Source organism: Pezoporus wallicus, unplaced genomic scaffold (genome assembly GCF_028554395.1).
Source record: "Pezoporus wallicus isolate ANWC-B61680 ecotype Strahan unplaced genomic scaffold, APGP_CSIRO_Pwel_v1 contig_3815, whole genome shotgun sequence".
In the NCBI taxonomy this organism is placed as follows: Eukaryota; Metazoa; Chordata; class Aves; order Psittaciformes; family Psittacidae; genus Pezoporus; species Pezoporus wallicus.
Window position 1 is genome coordinate 2,791,757 of NW_026637911.1, and position 13,723 is coordinate 2,805,479.

Below are 13,723 nucleotides of genomic sequence, written 5' to 3' on the forward strand. Positions count from 1 at the left end.
GACTACTGCAGGAGTGGCAAACATAGAACTTTTTCTCTTCCACAAAACTGACACTACTATCGATTTCTTTTTGTGTGTAATGTATTTTCTACTAACACTTTTCTTCAGTATGATTCTAACTTAATCTGGTCAGCACTAAAATCATTAATTTCAAAATAAACATACATGTCAATAATGACATCCAAACACGCATACATGTGCATGTGTCCATGCAATATAAAATCCCCTCTCATTTGAGTCAAGTATGTGCTTCTGTAAATACAGAAAGGACTACTCTGTGACAGTGACATCTTCTGGTATGGACATATATCCTTCCCAACAACAGACAACTGTTCCAATTATCACCAATCAGAAACTGTTTTAATTATCATCAGGGCATAACTCATAAAAATCTATTCAAATGTCTGTAAAGTTTTCAGGCTTATTTGCTGCTTTATTTGTAAATTAATAACATAAACACCTTTTATATAGTACATTATTTTGATTCTGGTACTTCAACTGCTTAAAAATATATTTTTGTAAAATTCAATTCTCCACAGTAAAAAACTGCTATTAGTCATAATTGTGTTCTGTCACTGACAGAAGTTAGGTAATCTGCTAATCATTTAAAATGTTATTCCTTCTAAAGAAAATTATTATCCCCCTTAAAGAGAAGGATTAGAGACTCCTAAGGAAGTATAGAAAGAGCCTTAAAGCAGAATCATACTGTTAGTAGACTATGATCTCTTAATTTATGACAGAAAATTATATAGAAAAATGTATGAAAGCAATATCTAAGGATTATGGGTTTTATCTACAGTGTTTACCACATTTATATGTGTAAAATTCAACATAAAATGGTTTAGTTACTGTATCTCGAGTCACTGATGATGATCTGATTGCATACTAAAAATCAGTATCTGTGGATTTGGCAATTTTTTATAACCAAAAAGTCTTCCAAAACTACTTTAGACACAGGTACAGGAAAATATTACTCAGACTTCAAGTAAAAGAAAACAGAGATCCTCAAGTCCCAGCAGTACTTACCAGAGCAAACCATTCTAGCACTCCTATAAGAAATAATTATTTTATTGTATTTATTATATTTCTCTCTGTAGAACCTATGATGTAAATACCTTCTGTAATCAAACATGGTAAAAATATGCAGTACTTCACAACTGCTGCCCTAAAGAGCTCCCAGTCTAAATAGAAATACTAAGCAAAGAGCAGGGAAGAGTGGGTAAAACATGAAAGCATATACAGCAAGGACAGCAAACATCATGTGATTAGATATGATTATTTCCTGGCATATCTAGACTGTATCTCATACAAGCATTTCACAACACATGACCACAAAGAAATTAATATACTAGGATGATAATCTGTGAAAGAGATTTCTTTTCATGACGTTTTGCCTCCAAAATAGAAATAAATACTTTAAACATGTAAATACTAAATTAAAAAGTCTGATGAGAGAGACAGATAAAGTAATAGTACATACAGACCCTCACTGGTACAACCAAGGACTGCAATTGATATCTTGAGACTTGCTATTAGGCAAATTAAATGGTTTTAATGATATAAAATAAGGGGATTAAATTTTTAGCAGAAGTATTATAAATTTTTGAAAGACTGTCTTGATTCAATTTATTCTTGCTCCTATATTATCTGAAAAATTACCTAGTAATTCAGCAACTGTATAACACTATAACATATTCGCAACAAAAAAAACCCCAGTGATCTGATTAAATGCATGGGTAACACTAAACATATCAAATATCCACAAAAGCTTAAACTACAGTATGTGACTAAAGTGCTAATCCTGAAAAGGTACATACATATGTAAATTAACTGAAATACTCTCATTTGCTGCAGTGTAAATCCTTGGTATTTAAAAAAGGGCATATGTCTAGGTATTTTTCCAATGATGATTATATTTAGATAGTGCTATTTACACTGTCTTTTCTTTTTTTCATGTAGAACTCTGTACAATTTATAAGCCACAGGTCTAAATATATATAAAAAAAAGACTAAATAATTATTATAATAATTCCAACTATGTCTGTGCACTCCAGTAACATCAATTGCAGTTGGGTTTATTTTTCCCTATATAGCCTCTCAAAAAGGCTTTCAGGTGAAAAACAAACCCTCCTTTATGTACAGACCTTCATAAGATTCTATTTCCTTGTCTCCATTGTCTAGGAAAAGTAACAAAAACAGAACAACAAAAAAAAAAAAAGGAACCAAAGGACAGGGGTTAAAAACAACAGAAGTTTCATAAAAGATACAATATACATGTTAAGGATTAAAAAGAAAGGAGTGTATATGGCCATTTAGACTGATTTTGCACAGCACATGAAGTTATCAAGAAGTGGAAGGGTGAAAATGTATATGCTATCAAAAATATATTTGTATACCTCTGTTTCTAGTCATTTTGGAAAATGTCTCCATTGACTAGTTGTTGACTAGTGCTTTTATAAGACATTAAAGATAAGCACAATTATAGTACCACTAAAACATGAATCATGAATTATCTTGCTGATCTCTTCTGTTTTAAAGATTATTATGTCTTGCTCTTCCTGTTTCAAGATGCAGGTTTTATATTAGCAATTGGTAACATACTCCATGTGAACACACAAGTGATCAGCTATCTCTTAACACCCAAAAGAGCCAGTTTTATCACTAAACAACACACAAAAGATCATTTCCTGTCCCTGTTTAAGTCAGGGACAAAACACCTACTGAGCTCAAAAGGAACAGGACAATGCTAACAGTTAGTCCATCTTGGTTCGTGCGCACTGCACTACTAATTATTGTTGTACTGCTAATGTTTCATTTCAGTCAAGACTACTGTAGATATTCAAACATGATAGAAGAAAATAGAGTACAAAATACTACTATGAAATCCCAATTCAGTACTCAAAAACTCAAGAGATTTCAGCTCTAATGCCCCCCCCAAAAATACAAAAAAAAAGTAATCAACCTTCATGAACAATTTTGCAATGTCATCAAGGAGAAAAACATACACTTACTTCTCTCCAACGTCCCCTTTGGTGGGAGCTGTGGTAATTGCCTGCCCCTTCGCCCTACTACTGGAGTACTTGATGGGCTTGTCTGAACAGACCCAGTTCGAGGATGTGACCTATGAGACACATTACAAAACAAACCATAGCCATTAAAAGACAAATTCATCCTTAAATACCATCAAGAACTGATAACATAAGTAGGCTTTAGATCACTTTGGACCCTTGAAGTCTCATAGTGAAATTAGCATCTCTTTTCAGAATAAGACCTGATTAAAAAGAGCTATCTCTCCAAGAAAAAGAAAAGAAAGCCAAACTAAGGCTGAACATTCATAAGATGTTTGTCTGCATAGTCAAACCAGAAAATGCATTGTGTGTATATTCATGTGCACATGGACATAATACCCACATACACATAAAATTATCCACAAGTTAAATTCAACTATCTTTACTCAGCTTGTATTTGGTTAAATTACCATTGAGTGGCATGAGATTACAGGGATTTGTTTAAACAAAGTAATAAACTGAGAAAATACACTCATAGTTGACTCTAATTCTCACTGGGGATTTGATGTTACTGACTCTAACTTTCAGAAAATAAAAGAATGTATTCTGCAGTACTAAAATAAGGAGAGGTTTTACTGAACATCAACTAGACCAAAATGTACTGATCTTTTTACTATATTATGTTTATTTAAGCTAAGAGTAAAGTATAGAAATCCTCAAAATGTCAATCAGTAAAGTAGAGCACTCAAACAGGAACAATACAGACTATGGCACAGTAAAATGTAATCAGAAAAAATGGTGGTTAAAATGGTAGCTGATAGACAAAGTTAGTACAGTCCATTCAAAGAAACTTAAAAAAAAAAGTTCCATTTGATGTTGTTGTGATGGTTGTTCCATAAGCAATGTCTGATGAACACAAACAATTTCTCATTCTGTAAGAGAAGTGTATGATAGTTATGAGGTGCTTTATGTGGGAAACCATCCAGGATTCCTGACAAATGAGAAATCACAAACAAATGTAGTTAAATACTGTTAGCAAACAATTTGCAATGGCAGCCACACCATTATATCCAGAGTAGAATATAAATAGTGTGTTGGCACTGAAATAGTATCTATCGCTACTAGTGATCAGCTAAGAATGAGGTGATACCAATTAGCTACTGGGAAAATAAAATGGTGAGCTGGTGGGGCAAACGGGAATTAGTCTGATTGATTTGTCTGTTTCACCTCGGTAAGGCAGGTGAAGGAGGGGCAGATCTTCCAGTCATTAATGAAGGCATCGACCTGATGAGGTTTGAGTCAGGACGCTCTGTGGATCGGGAGCGGGAGTTGGTCCGCTCTAGCATAGGACGTTGCTCTGTTGATCTGGATCTTTGATATGGCTGTCTATCTGCTGCTTCACAATTCCTGTAATGTTAGTCAAAAAGCAGCTCAGTTGACCTTTGACTTTTCTATTAATTATAAAATATGCTGCATGATACTAGTTTGAAGCAAATACTTTTGTCATGTACATTTTTATTGGGTAAAATTTCTGAGTTCGCTTCTTGATAACATACAGTATTTTATACATGTATGATTCGGCTTGCTCTGTACTCTTGATAAATGGGCTGAAATGTTTCCAATGTCTCAGTAATGACTATCCATGCAATAGTCTGTATCCTGAGAACTTCTAGGTAAAAATACTGTTATTTTAGAATCATAGAATAGTTAAAGTTGGAAAGGACCTTAAGATCATCTAGTTCCAACCCCCCTGCCATAGGCAGGGACACCACACACTTTTTCTTATTAATACATCAACATTAGAGGAAAATAACAGCTGACAATATTGAGTCTCACTAAAGCTAAAGACTCATTTAATTGTGCAGTTCAATTGAGCATTTTTACTCAAATTACTAGATTTTTACAGACTGTATTATCTTTAGAGTTAGTACTCCTGTTTATAGGAGAGTCCACATTCCAAATGTTATAATTACCATGTAGTACTGTTAACTATCATCGGACTTAGGATGTCTGTCAAAATATAGGCTAGAGTATACTGATGGATTCATAGGCATGCTTGGACTGTAGTCAGATGAAAATGTACAGCATCATTAGTACTTGCAGAGGTTCCACCAACTAGACGAAGTTTGGTTTGTAATAAAAAAAAAATAAATTCTTCTAATCCACAGCCTAATGAACTTTGCCATTAAAAATTACCATTAGAGATGCAACGGGGAAAAACTAGACTGAGTAGAAGAGAATTCCTTGACCAAGCAGTCAAGTCTTTTACTATCTGAGGCAATTAATCATACCATTACTTTCAGAAATGAATCAAGTCCCACATTTTTTCGCAATGTAATTGGGCTGATTGCAAGGAGTAATATTTGCTAGCAATATCCTAAAAAACATAAAATCAAAGTAATTGTAAAAGTAAAATCCACACCCTGATGGAGCTACTCATTAAATTCATATTCCTCCTACCTCTCCTTGAGTAACTGAACAGCTATAGAATATAAATGGGGAACATGTACCCTTCAGGACTTCTCCCTGAGTGAAGTCATGCATTTTACAATGAAGCCAGTTAATACAAAGAGTGACTGGATGGTGATTAAATGTAACAAGAAGCCAAATATTAATTAGTGTCAAAAAAGGGACATACCACAGTCTCCCACTATGAAGAGTCTTATTTTATTAATAGCAATTTTTTTTCAAAAAAATGTATTGTGACAGAGTATAGCTGTCTCCAGGGTGGATAACTTTGCTGAACAGGTTGATAAAGATTCATTAAAATGAATGTTTCTTCAGGCCTTCCATGAGGTCTTAATTGGACCCCTAGAGCGTATGAAGGATTTACCACAGACAGGTTCAGAATAATACCATTCACTATGAACCTACATCTATAAGCTCCTAACAAGCAAACACACCACAGTGAGACACATAATGGTAATTATAAGCTGAGGCACTAAAGATTGGAGGAAAAGTACAATGAGCCTGGCACAAAACTACAACAGAATTACCTCGCTTCTTCTTTTATCAGATCTGTTTCTGAATGGGAAGCTTCATCAGCAAAAACATCCACTGTCTCGCTTCTTTTACATTGTGGATAGACAAAAAACAAAACCTTAGCTTTGATACGAATGTTGCTTAATTTAGGTAACTGTTCAAGAGAGGTTTCAGCACTACAGAATGTGAGAAAGGTGTCAGCCATCTGCTGATAAAAAATGACCATGGTAATAAATTCTTAGACTATGGGAATAAATTCCAAGAATAAAATATTCCTACATTCGATAAAATTACAAATAGAACACAACTGAGGTCCAGACAACCCACCCCTACCCTGTTTACAAACATATTTAAGGAAATTATTGAGCCCACAAAGACCTTCTTTGGGTCTGTCACACACAAAAAGCTAGAACAACCCTTTTACTGCCAGTGAGTGTGGGACTGCTGGAGCACACAGCAGCAAGGACTAGGCAATATGGTGAGATGTGTAATTCCATTTTATATTTTTCTCTCCCACAGCGAGTATGACATAGAAAGGATCAGGTGAGTAGCAACACATGGTTCTTACAAACACTTCATAAGAAGTTAAGCCTCTTTCACTTGTTACTCCTAAGGCCTCATTCACTTCAGTTGTAGTATCAAATGTGTTTCTTAGGATGTTAGGGATATGACCCATTGCCTGGATTAAAAGGCAGAGAGACTTTTCTGCCACTAGGATCAATACTAATGGCTTGGTGGGCAGGTTTTGTATTTTGCAGAGCATCACAGAGCCACTATATCTAACCAGTAACAGATAAAGGCCTCAGAAATTTCATATTCAAGGGGTTATATAAATCATTTGCCACAATCTGCAGCTGGCATTTACTTCAAGTGGAAAAACAACAAGGAGTTCCCAGAAGTGAAGGAGAACATGGATTTTGGAAGTGAACCCTTTGCTCTTAATGAAGCTTTGGCATCACTGTTTTGTAGACTGAAGTATTTGAAGACCAAGTTGAATCCTAGGTGAAACCGAGTTGTTACCCTGGGCTACAGGCTACATGATGCAAACCTTCCTGTACCCAGAGCAGCAGAGAGCTGTATCAGCATAGTGGCAATCTTCCACTTGAAAACTTCACTGTCTGGTTCTTGATCATGCGCATAGAAAGTACAATTCACAGACAGCTTTATTGCCTGTTCTTTGTCCTCACTTTTTTTTTTTTGAAACTTTTAACAGTAAACACATGTGCTATATGATCCAGGTCTTCAGAAACGGACTGTCTCTTTTATAGAGAAAATAACACTCCAATAACCTGCTTGGGCAGGGGAGCTCTTAATCTAGCACAGTATACAACTATCCGTTAGCACCACAATCCAGACATGAATGGGGCAGTTTTCAAAAGACCTTAGTGAATTTAAAAATAGGAGTTGGTAATTTTTAAGATTACATCCTTGAGGGCTTATGCTCCCAAGTTATCTAGATGAAGGTTTCTTCTTTTCTCACTGTAATTCATATGTTTTACTGTTTTTTAACTGGAAATAGTCTAAGTTAAATTATTCAATATTCATATGATATTTTAAAGCTGTTTATCTTTGCTAAAAGAAATCAATTATAAAAATGCAGTTAGTGAAATGTCAAATAATGACCTCATTCATTTAGTATTGCCTACAGTAGCATCCTTCTACCTTTGGTATAGGAAACATGCATGGAAGGTGGCCTATTCCCCTGTCAAAGTCTACAAGACTTGTAAGCATAATTCTCCCCTACACTGAGGAAAGAGTACAGCAGTGTTTGGTTCTTAACCAAGCATACCTATCACACTGAAACAGTCTGAACTCTCTTTAAGCCACCATGCACAAAGCTCTGTGAGTATTCACAATCTAATTTTATATACCAAAACCATCAAAAATTAGAATTAGATTCCCATGGTATTTAGGTAGCACTGTAAATTTCTAGTAACTACAGTATCTAACCAAAGGTGTTACTATATTTTGTTTTAGCTACTGATTTATCTGCATTACTCCATATCCATATTCTGGAAATTTCAAAAGCTCTTTTTCCAATGCAGAAAATAACCATTTCTAATTTTTCAGATTTGTTACTTTTCTTAATAAAAAGGAGAATTTTCAACAAAGTAATACCTTAAATTATCTAAACTTATGCATAGAGAAAGCCCTTGAAAATATGAACATTTTTCAAGAGTAAGAAATCATAACAGTTTACAACACAAAGTTATTTTTTCCCAATATAACTGAAACCAGTTTATTCAAAAGCCCAAGTCAAATTATTTTACTGTGTGCAAGCCTAAAAGAACAAGGTATGAGTATGAGATCATGCCAAGCACAATTTTAGTACTAGGTTGTTCTTGTAACAAAAAACAGAATAAATAACAATAGAATTACTGTAGGATTATAGTCCACTACAATTCAGCTCCTAGTACATCTTTCTTCATTTAGGAACACTAATCATAAAACAAGTAAAATACAGCTATACATTTTCTAATTATCATGATTTCAAACTCCAGCTAATATACAGTGGTAATACCTGTCAGTGTCTGTGGATGGCTGCTGGATTTCAATCCTTGGACATGTTATTCTTCTACTAGCTATAGGAACTTTGCTGTTCAGTCACAGACACAAGATCCTCTGTTAGCATAACATAGATAAGCATGTCTACAAACAACTGAGATTTCTAGTAGAAAACAAACTTAAATTTGAGTCATAAATATTGTAATAGAAAATGGAAAAATGGGAAGGAGCAGTATATGGCAAAATATCTAGATAAACTGGTGACTCAATATGTCATCAGATCACTCATCTATACTTACAAAGAAACAATATAAAATAATGCGCTGCTATAGTTTTTAAAATGAAGGAACTTAATGCTTTTAGTCACTCTTGCAAAATAAAAACAGGAAGCAAAGCAAGATATATATCTATACACATACTTGCACACACCCACACTATCTAGTTACATGTACATTACACAGTGGTGTATGGGATAACTACAGGTACATCTACATGACAGTCACAGGCATGACTAAACTGTAACGTGCCAGTTTCGGAACTACTTTTCTATCTTCTGACTCAGCTAAACAGCCAAAGCAGAGAACACATCTGCAACCTCAAGCATACTATGCTCCACGCACCTACGTGCGCTGCCTACAGTGGCAGAAACATAGATGCTTACTGCTTGCTTAGGTATCTATACATGTCTTTACAGTCACTTTGGTGACACTGTTGTAGACATACCTTACCATGCTAACACATGATTACATAGTAAAATTATTGAAACGTTTAAAGAAAGCACATATAGCTATACCTATAGAGATTTGCCCTTCAAAATATTTCATCGTCAATAGACTTACTGAGGAACAAACACAGGTTCCAGTATAGGTTGGGGAACGACCTGTTAGAGAGCAGTTTAGGGGAGAGGGACCTGGGGGTCCTAGTGGACGACAGGATGACCATGAGCCAACACTGTGCCCTTGTGGCCAAGAAGGCCAATGGCATCCTGGGGTGTATTAGAAGGGGGTGGTTAGTAGGTCGAGAGAGGTCCTCCTTCCCCTCTACTCTGCCCTGGTGAGACCGCATCTGGAATATTGTGTCCAGTTCTGGGCCCCTCAGTTCAAGAAGGACAGGGACCTGCTGGAGAGAGTTCAGTGCAGGGCAACAAAGATGATTAAGGGAGTGGAGCATCTCACTTATGAGGAAAGACTGAGGGAGCTGGGTCTCTATAGTTTGGAGAAGAGGAGACTGAGGGGTGACCTTATTAGTGTCTATAAATATATAAAGGGGGAGTGTCACGAGGATGGAGCCAGGCTCTACTCAGTGGCAAACAATGATAGGACGAGGGGTAATGGGTACAAACTGGAACACAAGAGGTTCCACTTAAACTTGAGAAGAAACTTCTTCTCAGTGAGGGTGACGGAACACTGGAACAGGCTGCCCAGGGAGGTTGTGGAGTCTCCTTCCCTGGAGACATTCAAAACCCGCCTGGACACATTCCTGTGTAACATTATCTAGGTGTTCCTGCTCCGGCAGGGGGATTGGACTAGATGATCTTTCGAGGTCCCTTCCAATCTCTAGCATACTGTGATACTGTGAATAGCAAAGTCCTGCTTTAAGTCAGGAGTTTCATCTGACAGTTTTCCAAGGTTCTTTCCAATCCAAATTAGTTAATAATTCTATGGATGCAGTCAGAGATTTATGGTAGCTATTACGATAAAATATCCATAAAACTGATGTGTCAATCCTGGAACAATTAAGACTGGAACTACGTGATGAAATATTTCATATCTCTTTGCCTGTAAAATCAGACACAATTAATTTTGTGTATTTTTGAGGAATAGAAAGCAACTTGTGCATTTGTAGGGAAAATGGTAAAATTATGTAAGCAATTTCTTCTTCATAGAAGATCAATATCAAACAAAAAGAAGTGGTGAATGGTTTTGAGAAAAAGGCTTCTTAACTTCCAGTTAACACTATTTGTAACTGATTTCGAATGAAAGCAAAAATAACAAAATAGATAATAATTATTCTTGTTTATTATTAATAATAACATTTATAATTACTTATAATAATGACTATCATTAATAACTATTACTGGTTATTATTATATCATTTGTTGTGTTTGCTTTCATTTGAATTATTATTATTGTTGTTTAACTTAAATAGTTAAATTTAACTAGTTTAAAAATCAATTTCCACTATTTTATTCATAGGTGATTTCTCAAAAAACGATCCTTGCAGGCTATTATTTCCTTATACAAAAGTGAACCAGTGAATTCAAGCAATAAAAATGTTGCCTTACGTCTTATTAATTTATTTAGTTTGGACTAACTTTATCATATTAACATTTATTCATATTTTTATTCTGTGCCTACAGTATGAAATACTTGGAGTATTCAACACCAATTGAAAAGTCTGAGAGACACAGACAGATTTTTGCTATAATGTAATATGTTAACTGTTTTAACATTATTTTTCCTGGTACTTGTAACATATATTTTCATTTATATAGCCAGTTGCCTTTTATAGAACCTTGTATTTTGACAACTACTTCCAGCTTTCAGCATCTTTAACATAGACATCCAATTGACACACATTAAAGACTCACACTACAGCAACACTTATCTCGTTCTCATGAGATGACTCACTGAAGATTATTATAAAACTGATTAGTATTCAAAAGCTAGGAACTCAAAATTCTCAAAGAAGAGAGCTGAAAATCGTTTCCCACTCATCCACCCCAGCTCTATTTTATAACTCAATATACTTCTGCAATTTTCTCCAAGATAATAATTAAATTTCAATAAAAATATTAGAAATATTCCAAAGTAGAAGTGTTTCAGCTGTACATTATAACATCATTACACATTTTTTTCTCATTTCAGAACACAGTATGTCACCCACTCAGCTTGAATGTTGCATCACAATGTATGAGCAATGACAGGAACATTGAAGGGTTTTAATGAACATGTATTTCATCACAGAAGAGTAAGTGGTATGTAAGACAATGCATAGAGAGATTTGAGAGAGAAGCAGTGAGAGAAGCTCAGCCTTAGGGCTGGAATGTTCAAACGCAGTTCAGCAGACCACGTGGACTGCAGACTAACCAAGTGGATCAGTTGTAGGCTTAAAATTAAGCAGGTACTTATATATGCCTCTGGACAGTGTAGCACTAAATGCAAAATTTCAAAAGCACCTGGTTCTTGGTGCTTTTCGTGGGATATTTTTCCTCAGCTCTTAAATCTAACTTTATTTGCACATGCACACTGTATTTAATTGGCCTTCTGTTTTCCAAAAATATTCTGAAAGGCCAATAAGATGGTAGACATTTAATTAGTAAATTGTCACAAATACAGCTTAATACTGCAAATATGTGTTCATCTCTCTTCTGAACTTTTGGCAACAGACCTGTAGTTCTGACCTCACTGAAGTCAACAAGACTTCTGTCACCTGATGAGGCCAGGATTTCAATCAGATCATTCCAAGACAGTTATGCAATAATTCATTGTCTTTTAAGCTCTTAAATTACAAATGAGCAAAATAGCATACTGTTTCTGTTAAAGGCATTCTGTGAAACCATTGATCTTAACAGAATGTGATCCATTTAAACAGTCTTCATTCTATTCAAGTATGTACTGTGCCGTATGGTCTACCTAAAGTCATACTGGCTCACAACAAATGTGGTTTTACTTCTTTTTCCATAGCTTTTGGGAGCTATATTTAAATGGGGATAGAGAATAGTAACAAAAAAATTTTCTTTTTCAAGTTAAAAATCTTTTTTATTCCTCTGATTTTTACCTATATTAGCATGTATACAGTACTAAATCTAAGACAAGTGAAGTAAATCATAACTATTTAATGTGACTATCAAAGCAAATACAAAACTTTGTTTACACTAAGCACTTTCCAGCCTTCTTCAAATGCTATCCATTTTCAGTATGTTTGGCACTTTCCCAGGAAGAACTAATAAGCACGGCTCTTGCCATAAGCATAAATTAAGTGTATACTTCAAAAACCTAAAATTGAAGAGGCAGCAAACAGAGGCATGCTGGTTCAAAGAACTAGGGAAGAAATATGGTCTGAGAAAGTCTCTGTGGCAGCAATTATTGAGCCAAAAGACCCTTACAAACCTCTCTTCTACAAAGACAAGAGAAACTTGCATCAAAATATTAGGGATTAATTCTGGGGTTTTACCATATTTTATTTTTAGTTTCAGGATGACAAAGTCACTTATGTTCTCCTTCAGTCTCTGAGTTCCTTAAACAGAATTCCTCTTTTAGTCAATATATACAGAATAAATATGAATCGTAATTCTATTTAAATATTCTTAGGACTGCAGATGAACTATGATTAATCCTTTTCATATATAAATCTTCTGGTTTCAATATATGGTATCATTTTATATGGTTTGTTATATTCAACTGAGTATAGTCTATAGCTTTCAGTGACTTGTTTTAGGTACATAACTATTTCTCCAAAGAGATACATTGACTTTTACCAACACAAAAGAATAAATAAGAACACAAAATTCAAAGTATGGTCAGTAATTAATTTAGTAAAAAGTAATTAATTCCATATTTAAGCAAAATTTACATGTTATTAAATATTTGCACACAATTATAACATTTGAGACATCAACGCATAGTGTTACTTTGTACAATTTCACAACATTGAAATACAGCGTTGTTAACTTCTCAAGGAAAAGTTCCCGGTAACTCTGTGGGAGCTTCACTTAAGAACTCCAGGATTTAATAGCCTTTTGGACTCACACCATATGTTTGTTTGTTTTAGCCAAAACATTCTACAGGCATAGTCCAGCTTCTACTTACAAGATGGGGAAAGGCAGGAAGGAGCAAGCTCTGTGCACATTCACAAAGAAAGTAAGTAAAAATAAAGAAGAAGAAAAATGTTGCAAGAGCAAAAAGAAAATGAGGGGGAAGCTGTAAAGTCAAAGATCTAATAGCAAGTTCTAAATCTGTGTGCTCCCTTGATCAGGAGCCAACTGCAGCTGGGAAGAACTGAAGATTGTAAGGCACACAGCACCTTGCATCAGTCACACAGGAAGATAGGTTAGACAGAACTGGGATTACTTCTGAAAGTGAAAAGTATTAGGTCTCAAAGCCACATTCCCAACACTGTGAATGTAGGCAGGTATTATCAATCAAAAAGCCCTTTTTCATTACAGCAGCCCTGAACAGTGAGAACATGCTTCAAAAATAGCTCAAACATAATTAATGTTCTTTTTC

At 35.1% G+C, this 13,723-nt stretch overlaps 1 protein-coding gene across 49 annotated transcripts in view; it reads right to left on the minus strand.

The window, feature by feature from the left end:
• RIMS2 (regulating synaptic membrane exocytosis 2) overlaps positions 1 to 13,723 on the minus strand; it is a 455,492-nt gene that overhangs the window by 128,616 nt on the left and 313,153 nt on the right. For 28 of the 49 annotated variants that reach the window (XM_057408236.1, XM_057408232.1, XM_057408227.1 and 25 more), the window contains 3 exons: positions 4,236 to 4,415; positions 3,012 to 3,121; positions 2,145 to 2,177 (listed from right to left, as the gene is read on the minus strand). In XM_057408236.1, coding sequence (XP_057264219.1) covers positions 2,145 to 2,177; positions 3,012 to 3,121; positions 4,236 to 4,415 — 323 coding nt within the window. The remainder of the gene's footprint in view (positions 1 to 2,144; positions 2,178 to 3,011; positions 3,122 to 4,235; positions 4,416 to 13,723) is intronic. The other 21 variants (XM_057408231.1, XM_057408234.1, XM_057408260.1 and 18 more) reach the window with 3 other exon arrangements.